At 41.5% G+C, this 25,144-nt stretch overlaps 1 protein-coding gene across 2 annotated transcripts in view; it reads right to left on the reverse strand.

The window, feature by feature from the left end:
• Window positions 1–323: 323 nt before the first annotated feature.
• LOC135247031 (NACHT, LRR and PYD domains-containing protein 3-like) overlaps window positions 324–25,144 on the reverse strand; it is a 30,088-nt gene continuing 5,267 nt past the window's right edge. The window contains exons 2-4 of one of the 2 annotated variants that reach the window (XM_064320327.1): window positions 20,442–22,347; window positions 9,096–9,269; window positions 326–527 (exon numbers count right to left, since the gene is read on the reverse strand). In XM_064320327.1, coding sequence (XP_064176397.1) covers window positions 350–527; window positions 9,096–9,269; window positions 20,442–22,347 — 2,258 coding nt within the window. In that variant the 3' untranslated portion in view covers window positions 326–349. Of the gene's footprint in view, window positions 528–9,095; window positions 9,270–20,441; window positions 22,348–25,144 lie in introns of both variants that reach the window. The other variant, XM_064320328.1, reaches the window with a different exon arrangement.

Raw genomic sequence — 25,144 nt, forward strand, 5'->3', positions numbered from 1 at the left:
GTTCATAGCAGGTAGTGAATAATGGAGATGGATGTAGACTGCAATGTGTGACAGACCTGAAACATTTTACTATACAGGTGGTCAATCTTTTACCATGTCAATCAGACATTCAGCATCCAGTCATCACCTGTGACCTGATACTACAGACTCTACTGAAACCTTACATTCTGCTCAGCAAGCACAAACCTGCTTTTGCTTGTTGTGATAGAGGACTAAGGTATATGGGCAAAGAAAGAATGCTGGTGGACAGAGGAGTAAACTGAGAGAGAAAGAGCTTTTTAACATTTCACTGAATAGAACCATAATCATAAATTCTATTTAGTTAAGATCACACAGTACACAGCACTACTCACCCCAGTCTCTGTAGTTTACAGTTTTGACTCATCAGTCCAGCACAGAGCAGTTCCACTCCTGAATCTCCCAGATTATTGTAGCTGAGGTCCAGATCTCTCAGGGGTGAGTTTGATGACTGGAGAGCTGAGGCCACAATATCACAGGACTTCTCTGTCAGGTCACAGCTGTTCAGTCTGCAAAGAAGAGTTAATATAGTATTATTATATTAGCTATACACGAAGCATGTATCTAATATGGGGAATGGGCCAATGACAGTGTTCAGCGATGAAGAGTGAAATTGAGGATTTTAAGGTTGATGATGCTCTGAGGAAGATGTCCGTGCTAAAATCTCCAACTGCAGTATTTTGGACCTGAAAATTAAACATCCTGCTGGACTGAACTCTGACAGTTCTACAGATGTGATTCTGACCCAAATGTCCCCTTTTCTTATACTGAAAGTTCTCTGAATTGGGGCAAAGGGCTCATCTACCTTTTCTATGATCGTTTCTCTGGGCTTAACCCTCCCATCCCATATTAGACGTGCAGCTGCCATCTTTCAGAGTGGACAGCCAGTTAGATTTCAGTGCTGTATGATGTTTGGCCACCACCAAAAGTAAAGATGTAAAAGGCAACATACATTTTTCAGAGTGGACAGCGACTTTGCTTATTTCCTTTTGGTTATCTGTTACAAACTTCCCACAGCACTGCAAACTAACACACAGCTAAAGGCAGATTCACTGTAACAGGAAGTAGTGCACATGCTCATATGTATGTATTGTGGTGTGGTCCTCTGGAGCCCTGCCCCTCCCTGCCATCAGCCACCACTCTGCTCCAATTCACCTGTGTCTCACCGGCCAGCCTGCAGCACCATGGACAGCGCCACAGGGACAGGGCTGAGTTTCAGCACCTCCACTCCGCACTCAGGCCTGGACAGCGTCGGAGGGACAGGGCTGAGTTTCAGCACCTCCACTCCGCACTCAGACCTGGACAGTGCCGGAGGGACAGGGCTGAGTTTCAGCACCTCCACTCCGCACTCAGACCTGGACAGTGCCGGAGGGACAGGGCTGAGTTTCAGCACCTCCACTCCACACTCAGACCTGGACCTGAGATACAGTCAGGCCACCAGCAGCATACCAGTGCTTTTTCCACACCACTTTCCCCTTTGCCTGAGTAGCTGCTGGCCCTATATAGGCCTCATGGTTTTTTTTTTTTGTGGCAGACTCGGACGTCCCCTCCTCGTCTGCTGTGGATGGCGGTAGGTACTGCAGTTTAGGTCAGGTCAAACTTTATTCTGTCAAATGTGAACTCATGTGGATTGTGGGAGATGATCTCTGGATAGCATTTCAGTGAAGCTCAAACAATTTATTTCATTATCCAAAAATCTTTCATAAAAAGAACTTTTGGTATGCATCACAATTTCTTTGTGTTCCTTTTCTTTATCTTACAATATCTTCAGGTGCATGTCCTTTCCTCTCTTATAGAATAGTGTCCAGTTCATCTTGCCATGTCTTGTAAATAAAATGATTACCTCTTAACACTGTTAAAGCTTTCTATTCATGGTTATTGGCAACTCTCATATTTTGTGTCAAAGTACTCTTTCTCTTACAGCGCATATAAAGTACATGGCTTACTTATACACTGACTGAAGTGTGCATCTCTGTGCGAACAAATCACTACATTGGTGCCATAAATAAACTTCTCTTTCATCATCTTGTGTTTTTGCACCAAGTCTGGCTCTGACAGACAGTAGCATGTCGAATGCTGAAGGAGGCTACTGCCATCCTGGAAGAGCATATAGAACACTGCAGCGCTACTATAGCTAAGGGCTACAGACAATAGTTAAGGGGTACAGACTGCAGTTCAGAGTGAACCCCTCCATTTCAACAGAGTCATTTACTGTCAAACACAAGAGAGCGCTCCCATGTTTAAGAGGAAGAAATTTCTTGCCTCTTACAAAAAGGGGCGATACGTGTGATATCCAAAGAACGAACCCAACAAAACTTGTATTATCCTTAATTCCAGGTCCCAAAGAAGGACGGTTCTCTACTTCCTATCTTTAATCTCAGTGTTAAACATTTGAGGAAATATAATTTCAAAATGTTAACAACATGTTCAATGTCAGAACGACTGGTTTTAATTAGGGATGCAAATTTTGTGCAATTCTTTTAATTGATTGTCGGCACCCATTCATTTATTAATAATGATAAACTGATTAGCTTAAAATCTTCTACATGGCCTATAAAAAGAATGACTCAAAACAGACTTACCAATTAATGAGCTGTATCTATCAGAGAGGTTTTATTAAGACATGCTCAAACAATCATTTAAACAGGATTGTGTATTAAGGCCAAAACTACAAGAAGCAAAATCATAAAAACACAGATTCACAGACTGAGAAATCTGTTCAGGAGAGGAGGGACCGCTAAGGGCTGGCTGAACTGCCACTGTGATGGTGACAAAAGATATTTCTTAGTCATACTGCTTATTAATGCTTCTTATTAAAGCTGCTTATTTATGCTGCTTATTAATGCTGCTTATTAATGCTTAACTTTTTAATAAACTAATAGGCTTAACTTAATACTTAAGCATTTTTGTTAAGGAATATGAGCATGTCTACGTGCTTTGGGGTCAGTCTGGTGTACAGTCTGCTGAAGGTGAGACCAGCAGCTGAGAAGACGCGCTCAGATGGCACTGATGTTCCAGGAATGGACCAATAACATTTCACTAATGCTGCCAGTCGAGGGAACCATGAATTTATAATTGAAAATTTTAAAAATGTCTCTTTAATTTAAAATCTAATCACCAACATTAGGTTATTCATTGAAATGGTTTAATGAAATTCAACGGTTTAATCTATAGAAATGAATCAATCAACATTCTTCTTAACAATTCACAGTTAATCGATTAACTTAACATCCCTAGATCACATTAATGAATCTGAAAGATGCCTTCTTCCACGTAAGCATTTATCCCCTCAGATGAAATTTCTCCGCTTTGCCCATCGTGGTGTTTGCTACCCTTCGGCCTTTCCCTGAGTCCACGGGTGTTCTGTATTTGTGTAGAGGTGGGTCTGGCTCCATTGAGACTAATGGGGATCAGAATACTGACGTATTTAGATGACTGGCTGATTTTTGAAAGGCAGAGTTGTGCTGGACACTGAGTTCATACACATCTGTTGTCTCTAAGTTTCAGAGTAAACCTCCCCAAGAGCGATCTCTCCCCATCCTGGAGTGTAACATTCTTGGGAGTGGATTTAAACTCTGTCTTGCTGTGAGTTCACCTATCAGTGGACTGCATTTAATCTCTCAGACTTATACCTCTCTCAGTTCACACCGGGCTCAATAGTGCAGTATCACACAAGCCTCAGACTGCAGGGGCGGATGGTGTCAGCCTCTCAGGATTTGCCACTGGGTCTGTTAAGAATGAGGGGCTTTATGAGGTGGATTTCATCCCTCCACCACAGCCTCCAGCAACGATCTCCATCACCGTCTCACGGTGACACACTCTGAGTCACTGGGAAAACAGACTTTTACACTCCTCTCAGGATCGTTCTCATGTGGAAAGTCATGAGGACAGACACATCCCTCTCTGGGGTGGGCACTCAGGGGGTCACATGATGAATGGGACGCGGCCAATCCAGCTGCGCTCAGCTCACATCAATTATCTGGAGCTATTAACTATATGGACAGCTCTCAGATATTTTCTTCCCTGTCTGACATCATGTGCTCGTACGCTGCAATAATGACTGCGGTAGCATATGTCAATCACCAAGGTGGCATGCGCTCCCTCCAGCTCCATGGTGTTGGTCTGGAGCAGCCGTCACTTTCTGTGGTTATGCGTGAGCCACGTTCAGATATTCTGAACGCAGGCGCGGATCTGCTGTCAAGAGCCGCGTTTCCACCGCAAGAACTTTACCCCGGAACTAGGAACCTTTTGAGGAACTCAAAACTTTAATTTATCCCCAAAAAAGTTCCTGCTCGGGGGGGGGAGTACTTTCCAAAAGTACCGGAACCTTTGGGGTGGGGCGCAAGCGCTGAAAGTTTCTGATTGGTCGACTACTTGCAGTGTTTTATTTCAACCGCCAGGTTTAAAATTATGCAGCCGCAAACCGATTTATTTTCATAATAACTTCAAATCAAACTTGTATGTTATGCGGCGCAGTAGCCTAGTTTTGGTTATAGCCTGCCACCGTCTTGGAATTATAACGTGTGCTCTTCTGTTCTTTTCTTGCTTTAGTATTCGTTTTATAAAATGCTAAGCATTCGTGCTGGGACAGCATATTACGTACCAAAACATTCAAACGGATTAATTCGGCTGCTGTGATGTTCTGTGTAAGGACCCACACGCAGACCAGGGAAATCCAAAAAACGTTGTCTTTATTCAGTCCGAGGTTCGAAGCCAGGTAATCAGAGAGAGGACGGTGCCGAATCGAGTTTCCAAAAGAATAGTGAAAAAACAGCCAAAAAATCAAAAACCAGGAGATCAGAATGGCGAAGGTACAAAGGGACAGGCAAAAGAAAAGTCAAGGCAAAGCGAAGGTCAAACCAGAAGCAAACAAAACCAAAAGGGGCAGGCAAACTCGAAGTCGGGCAAAGGGGTGTCGCAGGAATCTCGATAGACAAAGGCTTACTAACAATCGGCACAATGAATTCGATCAACGTTCTGACACTGAACTGGTGGAAAAGACTGACATTTATACACTGGGGAAGGTAACAATCAAAGAGGGGTTAAGTGAGTGAGGGAGGAGTAACAAACATCATCCAGGTGAAGAACATTAGGAAAACTAATAAAATGACAGGGGACTGACAAAACGCGGACTGGAATCACATAGACCACAATGATAATAGACGGCCTGGGTTGAGCAGGTACAAACGCGTGCAGAGAGAGAGAGGTGCAGTCAGAGCAAGAGACAGGTGCAGGCAATTGCAGAACTCAGCGTTAGTGCAGGCTAGAAAGAAAAGGGGCGGAGCTACAGCGCAGCATGGAAAAGGGGAGACTGGTTAATGTATTATTATAGTGATCTAAACTATCAAAAACCCAAAACTAGTGTGTGTTAGTCCATTAGTAATATTCACATGTTAGTATATTAATGAGGTTAGTACTTTACAATCTATGAGTTAGTAAGGATTAGTAGAAATTAGTAAAACTAGAAATAAGTAGGAAGTAAGTAAAAACGAGACTGGAAGGAAGGGGGGGAAACCACGAAAACCCGGAACCACCCGAATAGTGAAATCACACAAGTACAGGGGAGTGAAGCAGCTCAGGGAACACAGACAGTACTGGGGAGACAAGTGACCGGGACTTACAGACTACAACAGCTGCTGAATATTTTCTTCCAGATTTTCTTTGTTAGCCCGTTGTAATTGACTCAAAACGTTTGATACAGTTATGTGAGGTATGCGGTAGTTCTGCGTAATTCACATTGGTGATACAGTAAAAGCAAACTGGAAATCACCTTCCGCACTTTTTGTCAGGGTAAAATAACAGGTTAATTCTAGTAATCGTCCCTTTAGCTTTTTCAGACTGCAGTAATTTTACTGTGCCATTCTTCAATTCCACAAAAATACCAGGAAGACTATGGACTAATTTATGGTGCATGGTTCGCATCTGGAGGGCACACTTCACTGCACGGCTGGCAGTAACTTCGAAGGAAAGCAAACGGTGGCTGTACCACTGCTAATTTAAATTTTCACGCAAGTCCAAGTTTTCGTTCTATTCTTGTCATTTTGCGATTAGCCTATATGGAATTGACGATGAGAAAGTAATCAAACAGCAAATTGTTTACAACGTGTGCATGTTTTCTGCTGTTGTTGCCAGTTATATTGGAAATGTGAATGCATTCTGTCGCCTCGGATGTCAAGACATGAAAGTGAATGTTCGCATAAAAACATAATGAATGTGTTTGAGAGGATATATAAAACAGTTACAATCTGACTATTGACCTGTTATATCCTATTTGTTGCATAACAACGGTCCAAGATCAACTACCAACGACAGTTCGGCTTGACAATGGTAAAATATGCCCAAACGGCTGCAGAAGAATATTTCAATTCCAGGTGATTAAATCGATAAAAATCAATAAATACAAAAGTAACCATATACAGTCATTGTTGGTAGCCCATTGTATATAAGTGGAATAGACCCCTCCGGGTTGTCCCGGTTATTAGAAAATAATGTAGGCTACTTCGGTGGTAGTATGGGGTTACAGAAGAAATCATAGGACAGATGGACCGAAGACAACGTCGCTTTTTCATACGTCAGTGGGCTAATTTGCCTAATCTTCGCGGGACTTCAGACCGCGGTGGAAACGCAGACAACAATGGGCTGAAGGAACCTTTTAGTTCCTTGAAAAGTAGTTCCTGGGACTAAAAGTTCCGGGTACTTTTGTTGGAAACGCGGCTAAGGGGAAACCAACTCTATGAGGAATGGCATCTACATCCCCAGACTGTGGAAATGCTATGGCACAAATTTGGCCGTGCAGCTGTAGATCTCTTCACAGGCATTTGCCCCCCTCACTCTCATCTCTCCCACTCCAGCCAGAGTGAGAGAGCAGAGCTTCACACTGATCCTAATCGCACGCAGGTGGCAGAAATTGCCATGGCTGGCTGAGATTATCCCTCTCCTTTATGTACAGCCATGCGCGCTCCCGCTACACACGGACCTCCTGTCTCAGGTGAACGGGGAAATACACCACGCCTGCCCCGAGCGAGTAGCTCTATGGGCTTGGCCCGTGAGAGGCATAACCTCAACGCATTAGGGCTTCCCCCTCACGTGCCTGCAACCATCCAGACCACGAGAGCGCCCTCTACCAGGCCACTTTATGACAATAAGTATCAGGTGTTAGAAAGATGGTGTGCCTCTCGTGAGTCAGTGCCTTACCAGAGCTCTGTTTCTGATGTGCTGTGCTTTTTACAGAACCTTATGGATAAAGAGAAATCCTTTCCTACCATTAAGATCTACCTGAATGCTCTCACTGCTTGTCATGTTGGTTTCAAAGACTATGCAGTGGGGCAGCATCCCCTCATTCACAGGTTCATGAAGGGGGCTCACTGTGCTCTGTCTGTTGCTAAAAAGCACATTCCCCCTTGGAACTTATCACTGGAGCTGGAGGATCTGTCTCCAAGGCCGTTTGAGTCTATAAATAAAGTTGTTTTTCTCTCCAGACAGCGTTGCTGCTTGCACTAGCCTCAGCTAAGTGAGTCAGTGACCTCCATGCACTCTCAGTGCATCTCTCGTGCACAATATTCTCCCCTAAAATGGATAGGCTTTTTCTTAAGCTCAATCCAGCCTTTATGCCTAAAAGCTTCCCAGCTTTCATATGTGAGGTGTTGGAGCTTGCCGCTTTTCACCCACCACCTTTCTCCTCTGAAGAGCAGCATAGGCTGCATATGCTGTGTTCTCCACACGCATATGACAAAGACTAAAGCTTTTAGAAAGAGCGACCATCTCTTAGTCACCTGGGCCCCTGCCTGCAAAGGAAAAGTATCTCTAAGCAGTGGCTGTCCCATTGGCTTGCAGAAGCTCTTGTTATGGCATATGATTCAAAGAGGATAACACCCCCCTTGGGCCTGAGGGCTCATTCAATGAGGGGCATGGCTGCATTGTGGGCCCTATTCATGGGGTCTCCTTGCAGGATATTTATTTAGCCGTGGGCTGGGTTTCTCCAGATACTGTTGCTAGGTTCCACTGCCTGAGGCCGGTAGCCCACTCAGTTCTGGGGGTGAGCTCTGTGTGAGGCGCACACATCTCCCCTCATCTGCTATGGCTTTTAGTGCTTCACATTGTTTCTGGGTCCTGGCTATAGCTTTGGGCAGTGGAAAGTCTTCAGTACTTCCCTACTTGGATGTGCCAGACACCACCCTCCCCTCAGGGGAGAAGGCATCACTTGCTGGCCTGACAGCATCTCAGCTGTGAGCATAAGGCATTCTGGGAGCCGTCTATGTCTCCCCATAGGTGTATCTCAAACACGAGATGATGAAAGAGAACTTTAGGTTACTGTTGTAACCCCGGTGGAGAGATCCACCAACGCTGCCCTGCTTGCCGCGCATGAGAAGTGAATATGTTCACTGAGGAGTAGTAGCGCTGCAGTGTCCTATATGTTCTTCCAGGAGGGCAGTAGTCTCCTGTAGCACTGAATGCGCTACTAGCTGTCAGAACCATACTTGGTGAAATTGGATGACCGGATGTCGTTTCCCATACGTGGATCTCTCCACTCTGTGTTTCGGAGAACCGGGGTAGCGACAGTAACTTAAAGTTTTGGGGTAACACCCTTACTGAGGTACTCACTGAGCATATTGTTAGATTCACTAGCAGGATATGCAGCTCATGGGTCAGTCAAATGTTATTTAATAGAATAATACAGAAGTCATGCCTTGTGATATTTATATAGTCTCGCTACCCAGATGGGGTAAATCTTAATTAGCTTAATCCCAGGTGTTGGTTTTAGATTCCTGGATGAGCATGACATTTACCACCCAGGATTGAAGATCTTAATGTCAGAGAACACATAGATGAATGCCTGGCAGCAGTAGCTAGTCTCTCTCTCCAGGATACAGGGTCAAGCTGCCCATCATTTCATATGAGCATACCTCAGTCAATAATCTTATATGCAAACTCACATTCACACAAACATTTAGGTTACAGGCTCTGAAAATGAATGGAGTCAGGAAATTAGTCTTCCCGGTGACACAATTCAAACCCTTACATTGCCCTAATCAGTATCTCTATTTAGTTAATGTCACACAGTACAGAGCACTACTCACCCCAGTCTCTGTAGTTTACAGTTTGGACTCATCAGTCCAGCACAGAGCAGCTCCACTCCTGAATCTCCCAGTTTATTGTAGCTGAGGTCCAGATCTGTCAGGGGTGAGTTTGATGACTGGAGAGCTGAGGCCACAATATTACAGGACTTCTCTGTGAGGTCACAGCTGTTCAGTCTGCAAAGAAGAGTTTATACATTCAACTCAGGAATTACTGGCCCTCTTTACGAAAATTAGCAAAAATTATTGTGCAAGACAAACAATATACCCAATGATGCAAATTGTCTGCTCAAACATTTGGAGAAACTACTTACTTTCAGTATAATTTCAAAAAATATTCTTTTTAAAAAAACTTCTGAGTAATAGCAGTTTTCTCAAAAGCATAGGGGTCAAAATTATTGGTACCCCTAAAGAATATTTAAAATAAAACTAAACGTCTGAAGTGGCACCTGAATAAATATTTTATTTTATTTGATCTCAGCCCCCAGAAACTGTATAGCTGCCTTTCACCATTCCTTGTATCACTGGCATATAAATATGAGGTTGCACACAATATAAATATGAGGTTGCAGGATTCAATCCTTCAACCGGAGGTTTACCAGTCGGTGACTTTATTAGTGCAGCACCATGACATAGCTATGCAATGCGTGAAATATCATTAGCAAACCTGTCCGTGGTTTTAAAGAAGAGCACAGGCCAGTAAGCACAGAAGAGCTCCCGTTGAATCCATATGGCTTTGCAATATTGTAGCCGGTTAATAACTGAACATGCAGACGGTACGTCATAATGCAGTGTATATGTTCGGTGAACGGCGGGTAGATATGGTGCAAAAGCAATAATTGAGAAGTAGTAGACAATTATTAGTGAGGGTAAAAGCAGGTTAAAGATACTTGTCCCTAGGTGGACTTGAACCTAAGACCCCATGTTCCCAAGACTGTAACTACCCACTAGGCCACAGGCAGATTACCTGTTTAAACAGGAAATGTTTCAGAGTAAAAAGGTATGGGCTGCGTTTCCGAGTTTCGATGTACCTTAACGTTTTACGAAGGTTCTTAAGGTATACCTTCTTAAGGGAAACCGCTTTTTTACAAGTGTTTCCCAGACTATAACTTAAGGCAACTCTTAAGGTACAACTTAAAGGTACATCGTAAATTGGAGCTGGCCTTCAATGTGGTGCTGAAAAGTTTATCAATCGATGCCAAGCGAATCGATTGTCTCACTTGTAAAGGCTTGTGAATGACGTTTTAATATTACACGCGTTGTCATAATCATTTTACGTCAATCTAATATTGCAGAAGAGGAAGCTATGCCTACTTGAGATTATCTGCTAATCTCTTTAAGAGTCCGTTAAGACGAGATCTTGTGATAGTTTCAATAAATACGTACATATAGGCTATAATGGATAAAATAAAAAGCGTCAATCGGGACATATAAGCCATAGTCTGGGACTTCGTGGAAGCCCAGGGGAAAGGATATAGGCTACATATGGGTGAATTATTTTGTTCTTATTGAAACAAAGGTCTAATGTTAATTTGTTTTTGTCACACAATATATAGGCAACTGTAGCAGCAGATCCCTCCGTTCTGCTACCTCAGGACGCCTAGCACCTCCCCCTCTTCGCACCTGCACTTCCAGAACACGTCTCCTGTCTGTTCTGGCCCCACGATGGTGGAATGACCTCCCTGTGGAGGTCAGAACAGCTGAGACTGTGACCCATTTCAAACGACGACTGAAGACCCACCTCTTCAGGCTGCACCTCTCCCCATCCCTCCCTTCCCCCCCTGTAAATGACTAAACTTAGGGTTGTAACTAGGCAGCTGTTTAATAGGTGACTTAGTCTTAACGACTACTTGTATTTTTATTTATTTTTATTTTTCCATAGATTGCGTTGTTGCCATTCTCGTTGTTAGTGTTAATCAGTTTAACCACCAGGGTCCAAGTTGAACTATGCGGTTGTTCCCTGTACTTGGACCGGTACTTCTCTCTAGGGGTTTCGTCATACTTGTTCCTGGTTATGGTTATACACTTTGTTGTACGTCGCTCTGGATAAGAGCGTCTGCCAAATGCCTGTAATGTAATATCACTGCACTGCACTGATTCCCGCAAACTTTTCTCTGCAATGCAAAAATGGTTGTAAATGAAAGGCAAAAGCACGTCTGTGGAAATTGATCATGATGAATTATATACCGGGTGCCTTATGAATAGGTCTACCTGTTAAAATGATTTGTTCATCCACCTTAATTTGCTGTTGGATAATCTTAAATTTAACCAAGAATATCATTATTGGGTTGTTTACCGAAAATCGTAAAACAACATGGTAAGAAAAATGTTCCGTAATGTTGATATTTACCCAGTGCTATTTTGTTTTATATAGGAGGTGTGAGCTAAAGGAAGGGGATGTAGATCATTTGGCTATGTTTGTCCATTATGAGCCACTGTACCTGTATGTGTGTTTATGGTTAGCCAATCAACGTGTTCTAGTTCGGTCATGCAAGTGGACTCACTCAACGTTGTTTTTGCACACACAGGTTTTATATTCTTAATAAACCGGCGGTTTGTTCCAAGTCAGTGTGATCATTGACTCACACACAAATGAACTAATTTCTACAGGGTATGCAGTCAGAAAAGCCATATCCTAAGTTAGCGCCACTACGTATAAATTTTTTAAAACTTTTTTTTTCTTTTCACAAATTGGATTAGTATCATGGATAGGCCCTATACTTAATTACCATCATGATGGGGATAGACAGGTGAAACGACAACATTCACACGATGTGCTATGCACAGACACGTTGATTGGATAATTACTTTTCGTAAAGTAAATATTAAACTCATTTTCGCATGCCGATGTGCTACTAGATGCGCACTGTAGTACAACTGTCGATTTGAAAAGCAAAATGTTGGCATAATAAGGCTGAAACCGCGGAGCGCATCGCTAAGGGACAGCTTACGAGTGCCTCAGACCACCCTTTTAAAGGTATACCTTAATTGGGATGGCAGGTATGCCATCCCGCCAAGTTACGCCTTGGCGGGAGCATGCCCCCATACCTATACAGCACCGAGAGTTTGGCACTTTTCAGGGTTCCCCACAGAAATAACCACAATAGCCACAGACACTCAGCCCTTAAAAACATTAAATTCTGTACATTCTGACCCCATTTCAACAGACAGATTTCATAAACAACTTCACATGTCCACACAATAAAGCCCCAAACTAAGGGGATTTTGCGTTTTCTCCTTCTTCTTCTTCTTCTTCTTCTCATTCTTATTTTTCCTGCCACCTATCCCACTAACAACATGTCTCCCCATTGGACATTTTACCGACACCCGCCAAATCTTCACCTACACGACCCAATGGAAAACTCGCAAACACACGCAAAATACCCATACCTTTTTACTCTGAAACATTGACAGTACAAACAGCTAGTCCACCTGTGGCGTAGTGGGTAAGGTTACAGTCTTGAGAACACAAGGTCAAAGGTTCAAACCCAGCTAAGAGCACCTTTCTTTAAAGGAGTACCATGGTGATTTTCACACCTTCTCGTTTTTATGTGCTACTTGCACACGAGGCATTGAAGAAACACAATGAGTACAGTATTAAATATGTCCGTTCTGCATTTTTGGAGAAATATGCATTTTAAATTTACCGTCCTATTTTCAAACCGTTGACAAAGTTGTCAACTTGGTCCGTCACGAACACAGTAGCCTACTCCCACACCACTCCCCTTTCCCACGCCCCGTAAACCCATGGATAACTCCAGACCCATAGTTTGTGCGGCTGGCTTACAGGCAAGACAATGCACATATTTGACTAACGTTAGGTTCACTTAAATTAGAGTGACTTTTAAGGACTATTAGATTATTTCTGGTTATATTAATTTAGCTAGCTAGCTAACATTAGCTAGCTAGGTAGTTTGCTTTCATAACGTAATGTTATCGATAACGTTAGCTAGCTAGTTCGCTTTTATGAGGACGTTATAGTTGTGCTTTCATCTTAACTTGGCTAGCTAGATAGCAAAAATTATAATTGGATATAAGTCAACGTCTTTACCTTAGCTATCTATCGGTACTTCATATACTGCTAAGCTAGCTAGATTGTGAAAAGTCTCCCAAAAACAGCACGTATCATGGGGGTAGCTATGGTAACGGGCCACGGTCTGTCAATCATAGCTGACTGACAGTTAACATAACTGACAGTTCTCATTACCACGCCCAGACGGTTCGGGTGAACTTTTATAGTGGGAAATTTAGGCTTAGAAAAACACGTTTTAAAGTACATTGAACTGACTGAATAATAAAAAAAATTATGCACATTTGTTTTGTTCTTGCCTAAAGACAACTAAGAAGTGTCACGTTCAACCACCATGTTTCTCCTTTAACCTGCTTTTACCTTGACTAATAATTGTCTACTACTTCTCAATTATTGCTTTTGCACCACAGTATTATGACGTACCGTCTGCACGTTCAATTGTTCACCGGCTACAATATTGCAAAGCCATATGGATTCAACCAGAGCTCTTCTGCGCTTAGGCTGCTCGCCTGTGTTCTTCTTTAAAACCACGGACAGGTTTGCTAATTATATTTCAGGCATTGCATATGTTATGGTGCTGCCCCTAACAAAGTGGCAGACTGGTAAACCTCCGGTTGAACGATTGAATCCCGCCTCGTCCTCAGGCAGATACTTTCCTCTTTTACATTAACGTTCTCTTACGCTTATATTTGCTTTACCAAAACTCACTCATGGCCACCCATATGCATTTCATGACGGCAAATGCATTCCTTTTATTACAAAGTTACACCAGTTCACCGCTGTGCCATTTCTACTAACTACATTTCTTCACTTGGCTACCGTACAAAACCTTCTTATCAGTTAACGCCACGTTTCTACATTCATGTTACCTTGCCCTGTTCTCTATCTAGCCACATACAAACAATTACGTGTACGTTCTGCAACTCCCCATTAAAACATTTACATTTAAAATCATGATTCACTCATAGTTATAACTACTAGCACTGAACATGAAAAAAACACAGCAATGCAATGGATTTCACATGTTACTTAAACCTCCACTTTAAGGGTTAATACTACACAGCGACTGTTATATATACCATTCAATAAGGAACATAAGCTCGCTCATGGCCACTCCATTTACTTCGCACTATACTCCGTGATCATGTCAACCTTCACCTACATGCCCACTCTGCTAAAAACATTGTTTCAACTACGGAATTTCGTAATTTCATCTCACACTGTTGTCATTTTCTCATATGCAAAGCCTGCTGGGACATATGCGTCTGCTCCTATTCTGCACTATCATGTTTTCCGGTTCTAGTTTAGCAAAACAGCGAAGAGGATTCCTACCTGCAGATAAGCCTATCAAAATGCCTTATAAACCTTACAAACACTAAAAGTGCATCTCCACGAAATAAAAGACAACGGAGCAGGACAGAAGGCTACACAAGTTGCGACCTAGGGAGTTATAATTCTACTGACTTGCTGATTCTTTTGTCAGTCAAGGCTCTTTGGATGGACGTCAAATCCGTGAGTACATAAACTGGCCATATTTCATCTGCGTTTCTGATTTGTTTACGCTTATGCCACTGCATCCTTTCTCACAGACACTGTTTCACAGCAAACCGAAACTACTGAACGGTACACGCTCATCAGACTGTACAAATTCACACAACGATAGCCATAATCCACACCCGTTTTTTATAGGGTCACATTTCTCACTCTCATAATAAAACGCTTTGCAAAAAGAACTGATATCTCATAAAAAACACGTTTTCAACGTACAAAAATGCCAAGTTACTAAAAAGTATTGATATCAAAATGACGCCAAGTTACGATGCTAGAAACAATATAGGCTATCTTGCCTCACCGAAATGACATAAGATGTATCTCAAAGCAATGCTACCCAATATTTCCTCAGTTCTTTCAAGTCACTTGGCCCTGTGTTTTCTAATCTTATCATTTCACAATGTCATGCAAACGTTCTGTCAGATCAAAGAGACAAATATTTTGAATTGCCTCATGGAACACGTTGAACATTGTACATTTAAATTAATGTATAAATTCATTAATGTACAAAACTGCTGCTGAGCAACGACAGGAAGCACATTTCTCCAGAAAACATGTTTATACTTGCTTCTGAACTGAATTTGAGTACATGTGCAAGTTATTGTATATTTGCTACGTACAATAAATACTGCATGTAAAACACATATTGTACATACATACATAGAGAACTTCTTTATCCGCATGGGGACATTTCCCTGGCAGCATCTTACATTCACATTCACGAACACACTTGTACCAAGAAACATACTATCATTCACGCAACAGAAAGCCTGGGCAGCGAAATACATAGGCCTACATACCAATACAAATTGGACATACACACACCTATTCAATCAATCTTGACTGTGAGAGAGCCATCCACACATGTTTGGCCTGTCCATGTAGTGCATGCTTATACACAGGGCCAAGTGACTTGAAAGAACTGAGGAAATATTGGGTAGCATTGCTTTGAGATACATCTTATGTCATTTCGGTGAGGCAAGATAGCCTATATTGTTTGTAGTATCGTAACTTGGCGTCATTTTGATATCAATACTTTTTAGTAACTTGGCATTTTTGTACGTTGAAAACGTGTTTTTTATGAGATTAAGGTATACCTTAGCTAAGGAGACGCTGGGAAACAGCTCGAGAGCTAAAGGAAGAGCTTAAGGGATACCTTACGACGCACGTAGCGCTAAGGAGACTCTGGGAAACGCAGCCATGGTTATTTTGCGTGCGTATGCAAGTTTTTGATTGGGTCGTGTAGGTGAAGATTTGGCTGGTGTCGGTAAAATGTCCAATGGGGAGACATGTTGTTAGTGGGATAGGCGGTAGGAAAAATAAGAATGAGAAGAAGAAGAAGAAGAAGAAGAAAACGCAAAATCCCCTTAGTTTGGGGCTTTATTGTGTGGACGTGAAGTTGTTGATGAAATCTGTCTGTTGAAATGGGGTCAGAATGTACAGAATTTAATGTTTTTAAGGGCTGAGTGTCTGTGGCTGTTGTGGTTATTTCTGTGGGGAACCCTGAAAAGTGCCAAACTCTCGGTGCTGTATAGGTATGGGGCATGCACCCGCCAAGGCGTAACTTAGTGGTATGGCATACCTGCCATCCCAATTTATTTGATTTAATTTGGTAATTGTTATCAAACATATCAAATCTAAAGACAAGGTTCAGCTACCTTAAAACAATTAACAAAGGTTATAGACATGGACAGTCACACAAGGAATGATTGAAAGAAGATACCAAACCACAGCGTGTTTGTCCCAAAGTAATCTAAGGATGTGCCAAGACCAAAATTTTTTTTAAAAAGGCAGCAGAATATTTTTAAAAACCAGAGATATAAATGTAGACACCAGACCTAGATGCTAGAATGCTAACTACAAGAAAGCCACATATTTTATCTAGTGTGGTGGGAGGGGAGGGGGGAGGGGAATGGACACCCCCTCTGACATACACACACATACACACATGCAGACCCACACTCACACACAGACACACACATTCACACCTCCAATGGCTACCCCCAAGTTTGTGCTCTGTCTTATCTCTAGGCTATCCTGACCAAGTGTTTTGAAGCTTCCTATGGCTCAGAACAGCCAAATGGTGAATTAGACTAACTGAAATGTAAAATCAGTTAGTACACACACACATAATTTGGCTAGCTGTTTTACAATTTGTTTGATCCACTATATCCAATATCTGCACTGATATCAGCATCAGCTCTTCTGTTGTTTGCAAATTATTTAGTCATCAACCTCGTGCCACTTATTTGTGAGCCAGCTTTAAATGCTAATTGAGTGAATTGCACAGAAACATTTTTAAATCGGCTAAATGTTTCCGAAAGTCCTGTGAATCATTTAATAACATAGGCATGTGCCAGGTTCATGTAGGAATTCACATCCAAAGCACAGTAGGTGAAATTACTTTCACTAGGAACTAGAGTCTGAAGTCGGAATCAGTCACTGCATGACTCACTCGTTCACTAGGAACTAAAGTCAGTGAACAAGAGTCTGAAGTTGGAATCAGTCACTGCATGACTCACTCGTTCACTAGGAACTAAAGTCAGTGAACAAGAGTCTGAAGTTGGAATCAGTCACAGCATGACTCACTCGTTCACTAGGAACTAAAGTCAGTGAACAAGAGTCTGAAGTTGGAATCAGTCACTGCATGGCTCACTCGTTCACTAGGAACTAAAGTCAGTGAACAAGAGTCTGAAGTTGGAATCAGTCGCTGCATGACTCTTGTTCTCGTTTATGGAAGTCCATCCATTATCTATACCCGCTTATCCTGGTCAGGCCCTAGCCTCCCAACATAGAAACACAAGCATTTAATTCATAACCAAACGTATCCCTCTCAAACCAAACTTAACACAATTTTAATCATAACATTGAAAAGAAGTTTTATCCTGCAAAGTGGCTTAAAACAAAAATATAAAAAGGGGGATAGAGAAGTCTCTCCTTTATTCTGTTCTAATTATTAATTAATTAATTAATTGTGCATAGACCAGGGATAGAAGGAATGGGATTTAAACAACATTTGTTCTTAGTATTAAAACCTACAATTAGTAATGAATTATGCATAGACCAGGAAGAGAAGGGGAACCCCCCTCTTTCAAACACATGGCTGGGATTCAAACAATATTTGTTCTTAATTTACTAAAACTTACAATTAAAAGCAAGTATTGTTTTTTCTTCACAAACACTTTGGCAAACACAGCCATAACTAGAACTTCACCAAACTGAGTTTGTGAAGAAAAGGTGTAAAGTGCATTTACTAGTCCAAGTCCAAGTTAAGGACAAATGTTGATTGAAAAATTGGCTATAAAGTGTTGACTTTTTAACAGGGCCGGCCCTAGGATTTTGGTGGCCCTAAGCAAATGTGTTCGAACGGAGGGGGGGTGGGGGGGTGCTGTTGGATGCTGTCCAGTGGGGGGGGGGGGGGTCGCTTGGTAAGATCTTTCTTACATTACATTGCTATGAAATGTTCTGTTGCCATTCCATTTAAAATTTATACCACTAGTCCCACGATAAGGGATGAATAACGTAATTCCGAAAATAACGTTATTTACCTTAGATAAACATTGGCTCGTGTGGCCCCCCCTCATGGTCGTGTGGCCCCCCTAGCGGTTGTGACCCTAAACAACCGCATAGAGCGTTTATGCCACGGGCCGGCCCTACTTTTCAAGCAAACATGAGCCTTTGGTCTTGTCTCAGCTTTGTCTTTCTTCTCAGCTGTGCGTCTTTGGCTTTGATCACTTTTAACGTGGGAGAGACAAGCCTTGGTTTTGTTTTGTCTTTCATTCGTTTCTTTCATGATTATCTTTTACTTAATTTCCAGGACTGTCTAATTTTGTTTTTGTTTGTGTAGTTGAGCCTGTGTTATTAAATTAGATGTTTAAATTGGGCCCTATTTTCTCAGTCAAGGCACAACTGTCAAACACTAGCAGCATGCAAGGCGCTGGTGAATTTGGGTATTTCAGTAATTTCTTGACTCCAGGCACTAGCGCAACTGTGGCACAGTTATAAAAGAGGTTCAATAAGAATAAAATGACTGTTGGTGTGGTTGGGTTTGGTTTCATTATTGCCAATCAGATCACCCCATTTCTTTCCCTTTAGGAAACACAGCCAAATGCTAATGTCACCATGGCTGAAGAGCAAGCGTGTTGTGATCATCTCTACTGAAGGAAGGAGAGTTTTCTCTAGCATAACTAGAAGTCTGTACAACACTAAATTCCTAGGCCTTGCAGCAGGGCCCCTCCGTCTCCAGGCACCAAACTTCCCAAGGACAAGAATTAAAAATAATTGCATGTATGTGTGTGTGTCTATGTGCATGTCTTTTTTTTCTTTCTCTCTGTCTCTTAATGGATTTATGTAAGTCCAAACTGGTGAGCTTGGCCTTCCTCCTTATCCTCCCCCCTGCCATCCTGCCAGGGAGAAACCGGCTATGATGCCATGCTGCCCAGGACTCTGCAAGCAACCGATCGATAAAAACCAAACTATTATATCTGATATAAAGTTTTGTTTATGTAATGCTGAAAACTAAGAGGCCACCGTGTGCTTATTCAGTATTCATGCTATATGACTAGACACATACAATCATTAATTTTGTTAAATCTTACGATTTGCATATGTATTAACCATGTGCCAATCAGTAGAATTAGGTATGTTATTGTTAACCACTTTTTGCTAAAAAAAAAAAAAAAAGCAGAGACTGGGCTTATCCTCTGTGAGGTCTATGTCACATCCATGGCATATGGCTATGTAGTGTAGAACACAGCACATCACAAAGAATGCACTGACTTTCTGAGGGTTGTACAGTAATGTACCACCCAATCCCTTCAACATTCTAAAATGCATTTTCAACATTCCAAAGGTCCACTCAATCATTGACCCAGCTCAGACAAACACATGATTAAAAGCAACTTTCTAGTGTGTTCTGGGCTCATTGTAAACACTATCTGAGGGGTGTAAAGCCGGTCTCCCTCCTACCTCATTCAAGTAGCTTACACAGTTAACTCCACTGCCTAAATAGCCAGCGTTGGACTGCATAACTGAATACAGCTTTCCTTTCAAATAGTTAAACCGAAATAAACAAAATATTTCTTGTATCTGTGTTAGCCTATATGTTTATGGATTCATGTGTGGCACGGTTATAATGCCAAAATAGCACAAGTTAAAACCTGGTATGGGTTGGTTTGACTGCAAATGCATTATTCAACACCAAACTCACATATTGAAAGTTTCTATTGACACATCCCTGATTGCACCAACAAACCCATGTTGACACAAGCAGATTAACCGCAGACCATAAAACTAACCACCATGGTGAAAGTGAAAAATATGACACTAGCAATTCCAACTGTGTTTGTGCCTATGCTGCCACCAAAATAGGGCCCCTTTTCTTAATACTGTAACTTAATATAGCATCTCTTCATTTTAATCTGCTTGAATTGTATGTTCTGACAAAGGTTGATCCATCAGATTACTCTGCCTATCAATGAACTCCTTATTTATTTCACAATTGCTATCTTTGCAAATAATTAGTAAACGTATTAAATCAGTAAATAGTAATAGTAAATAAAATATATGGTAAGCGCTGAGGTTTTGCATTTGATGCTGCTTATGTTCTGGATATAAGACATTAAATAAGGGCACGAGTTAAAACTTTTGATTCAGAAATCTTTTTTTAACCAAATTTTTTCTTGCCCAGAAATCTTTATTCTCACTAGAAATAGAAAGTGGGAAAATATGCTGTCAATCATCTACATTATTAATGACATAATACTCACATGGCCTTCCTGCAGTTCCTGATTACTGGTAGCAGTCTCTGATGACCTGCTGCTGATGTGTTGTAGGTCTTCAAGTCAAACTCATCCAGCATCTCATCTGACGTCAGTAACACAAAGGCCAGCGCTGAACACTGGTCTGGTTCCAGCTTTTTATCAGAAAGTTTCCCTGATCTCAGGGAATTCTGTATTTCCTGCACGAGAGAGTTGTCATTCAGTTCATTAAGACAGTGGAACAGATTGATGGTCCTCTCTGCTGATGATTCCTCTCTGATCCTCTCCTTAATGTACTGAATTGTTTTATTAATGTTCTGTGATATTCTTTCTGTCTGTGCCTGAGCGTCTGGTGCAAGTGATCTGCTTCCTGTCTGTGACTGTAGTCTTTTAAAGAGAGTCAAAACAGAGTTTGTTTTGTGCCTTCCTCCATCAGATCTGCTTCCTGTTTGTGTCAGTAGTCCTCCTAAAAGAGTCTGAATGGACTCCAGAGAGAGGCCAAGAAGGAATCGGAGGAAAAGGTCCAGGTGTCCATTCTTACTCATTAAGGCCTGATCCACTGCACTCCTGTGTAACTCAGACAGCTGCACTCTGTCACTGCGAGGTTTTGATTCTTCTGCTCTGAGTACATTTCTGTTCTCATTTACACATGAATGAAACACAAACAAGGCAGCCAGATACTCCTGAATGCTCAGATGCACAAAGCAGTAGACCTTCTCCTGGTACAACCCACACTCCTCTTTAAAGATCTCTGTGCACACCCCAGAGTACACTGAAGCTTCACTGACATCAATGCCACTCTCTCTCAGGTCCTGTTTATAGAATATCAGATTGCCCTTTTCCAGCTGTCGAAAAGCCAGCTTCCCCAGTTTCAGGATGATTTCTGTATTTGATGCTGACATCTTCTTTGGGTCTGTCTCATCAGTGCTATGATACTTCTGATTCTTTACATTTTTCTGAATTAGCAGGAAGTGTGTGTACATTTCAGTCAGAGTTTTGGGCAGATCTCCATTCTCTGCTTTACCCAACATTGTCTCCAGAACAGTAGCAGAAATCCAGCAGAAGACTGGTATGTGACACATGATGTAGAGACTCCTGGATGACTTTATGTGTGAGATAATTCTGCTGGCCTGGTTCTGTTCTCTGATTCTCTTCCTGAAGTACTCCTCCTTCTGTGGGTCATTGAACCCTCGTACCTCTGTCACCTGGTGGACGCACTCAGGAGGGATCTGATTGGCTGCTGCTGGTCGGGAGGTGATCCAGAGGAGAGCAGAGGGAAGCAGATTCCCCTTAATGAGGTTGGTCAGCAGCACATCCATTGATGATGACTTTGTTATATCACAGCACTTCTTATTGCTTCGGAAATGTAGAGGAAGTCGACACTCATCCAGACCATCAAAGATAAATAAAACTTTGACTTGATCACCTTCAACACTTTTGATCTCTTTCAGCTGTGGAAAGTAGTGCTGCAGAAGTTGCATCAGACTGAATGCTCTTTTCTTCTTCAAGTTCAGATCTCGGAAAGGAAGGGTGAAGATGAAATCAACGTCCTGATTGGCATTTCCTTCTGTCCAGTCCAGAATGAACTTCTGCACAGAGATGGTTTTCCCAATTCCAGCGATGCCCTTTGTAAGCACAGTTCTGATGGGTTTCTCTTGTCCAGGTAAAGGCTTAAAGATGTCATTGCAGAGGATTGCATTCTCCTGTGTAGTTTGACTCTTGGATGCTGTCTCAATCTGTCTGACCTCGTGTTCATTATTGACCTCCCCACTTTCCCCCTCTGTGATGTAGAGCTCTGTATAGATCTCTTTGAGGAGGGTTGGGTGGTCCTGTTTTGCTAATCCTTCAAATATGTATTCAAACTTCCTCTTCAGATGAGTTTTCAGTGCCTGCTGGGCTCTTTTTATGGATTCATCTGAAGAGAGGAAATATGAGAAATAATTATGTTTAAAAGATGATAAACATTTCAATTGCCCATTTACATTTCATTTCTCAGATTTACATTGTGGACGTACTGGTGCGGTAAATACTTTCTTCAAATATCACATGGTGATTTTAAAATCTAATATTGTTATCCTCAGTGCTCTTTAGCCCTGGATACAAACTCAGGGCAATCTGTCTGATGGGACAGTATTTTAATCACCAGCTTTTGAGCACAGGGTTCCTGCTTTAACACTAGAAGCGCCGAGATACTGAGATATATCCGAGTTTAGGATTATTTTCATTTAGTTACTAACAAGCTACAGCATCTGCATTCACTGACTTTTCCTAGATATTTGTTCTTTACATTCCAGCGTTGCAGGAATGTTAAAGTCACATTTGGAAAATGATAAAAACACCTTACTTCACCTCCGAGTGTGTTATAACACTGTTGTTACATTTCGGCCATCTTCAGACTAACGAGTCAGTTCTCCTCCACCACACCAGGAGGGGCAAGGATTCACTTTTCATCACAGTGAACACACTGTTGCATTTTTATTTATACAAATATTTTATTTATTGCATTTTGTTATTAGAAATATTAGTTTATGTTTATTTTGAAGAATAAATTATATTTTTTATGTTCTCTTTAAAAATATTTTTATATTGCGTTCGTTTTGTGATCATTTGTTTATGCCTATGCCTTTCCCTTATGTTCTGAAATCATTTTATTTTATTTATTTATTTATTATTTTTTACAGTTATTATGCAACTGGACATTTTTAAATAAGGGTTAAAATAAAATTGATCCGTCTTCAAATGCAAGATTTTCCATCCATCCATTATCTATACCCGCTTATGCTGAGCAGGGTCGCGGGGGGTGCTGGAGCCTATCCCAGTGTGCATTGGGCGGGAGGCAATACACCCTAGACAGGCTTCCAATTTATCGCAGGGCACACACACACCATTCACTCACACACTCATACCTATGGGCAATTTAGAGTCTCCAATTGGCCTGCATGTCTTTGGACTGTGGGAGGAAACCAGAGTACGCGGAGGAAACCCACGCGGACACGGGGAGAACATGCAAACTAAATCTAAAACATTAGTAAAACAAGTGCAAATCCGCAATAGCTGTTGTTTTGGCTGGTAATTTGTTTATTCATAGAGTGTTACAGTGAAGACGTAAAAATGTGAAGTTGTGACACATTTTGCTCTTGAGGGACCAGAAAGGAGGGGACATTCATTTCAGGGACTAAAGGTTTAGGAAAAAAACATCCATCACAGCCTGTGAGTGAGTCGCACGCGAGTGGTGACACGATGTCCGGTTAGGCTAGGCTTTGCAGTTGCTTAGAATAAACAGCATACACATTACAAATATTGCTATTATGTGTAACTTCAGATATGTTTTTTTTTTTACATAGTATTAACCTTTACGTTACTTGGGAGAAAAATAAATGTCACTATTACATACAATAAAAAAAAGATTTCTCAAATGCAAAGTGTCTTGTGATGTGTTTGTGTGGTGTATGCTATTATTCTGTCGAGACTGGATAAAACAGTATAAGCTAAATGGAAAAAACTAAAAAAGTATAAGCAAGAGAGAGAGAGAGAGAGATTGCTGCGTAACAAAAAGTAATACAAGGTATACTTTGTAGCGTAACAAATTACGGCTAAGTAAAGTACTTCTATTACTTTTGAAGCGAGTAACGAGTAATATTACACTTTATAGTTGATAATAATATTTATTATAATAATAATAATATTATGTACTGGACTAATTGAACATTTTATCTCTCCCTGGAGAGATATCAATTATCAACCATTCACACTCTGTGGCACAAGTGCACCATTCTCAAGTGGGACATTCACATGTCAATCTAAGGGTAAGACCACTGAACTGTATGGGTAAGACATTCAGCGCTCACCCCTCCCCCACCCGAGAACACAGAAAACTTCAGCTGCTTTAGCGAAGCATGGCACGTGTGAATGCTCCACGAGAGCATTCTTCACTTATGCTGTGCGTAATTTTTCACTTATTTAGAAACGAAAGCACACATTCATTCATGCATGCGCATATAAAGAGCAATGTGCTATCGACCAAGCTGGCAATGTCAAGTCACATGATGGCAAAGGCAGCTCTAAGCTTACAAACTCCACAGCATAGAGGCGATCAGCAGCTCTTTAGGCTAGCTCTCTATGTTGGTCGGTCGGTCCACAGAAGTGTCCTCCTGTGGATGCATGCGCGGTCGCATTTATTACGGATTTGCGCTTGTTTTTACTAATGTTTTATATTTACTATTAACATTCACTAATGTTTACTAATATTAACATTTACTAATTTGATATCAATAAATAAATTTGCTTACCCATAGATTGAATGGAAATTTCTAAATATTATTTTCACAGTTGAAAATGTAGGTTTTGAAAATATAAGTTAGGCCTATTGAAGTGAAGTCTCCAATCGCCTTCACTGGTGTCGTGGATAGGAACAAAGTCACGCCCCTCTGCGAAGTGGAACATTCACACCTGCTGAAAGTTTGGCTCAGAGCCATAGAGAAAAACTATCAGCTCTGGTTTCACTAAAGGCAGCTGAAGAATTCTGTATTCTGGGGCTGGGGGAGGGGGGAGGGGTGAGGTCCGATTCAATGGATGAGCGTGAACGATCGTGCGTGAATAGCTGGTAGTTTTGCTGAAGCTCTTATCATAAGTAGGCCTTTTACTAAGTAGTAAAAAAGTCAATTTTACTTGTTTTATTTCTAGTCATAATAGGTCCGAACCTTGTTTCATAT

Source organism: Anguilla rostrata, unplaced genomic scaffold (genome assembly GCF_018555375.3).
Source record: "Anguilla rostrata isolate EN2019 unplaced genomic scaffold, ASM1855537v3 scaf1037, whole genome shotgun sequence".
Taxonomy (NCBI): Eukaryota; Metazoa; Chordata; class Actinopteri; order Anguilliformes; family Anguillidae; genus Anguilla; species Anguilla rostrata.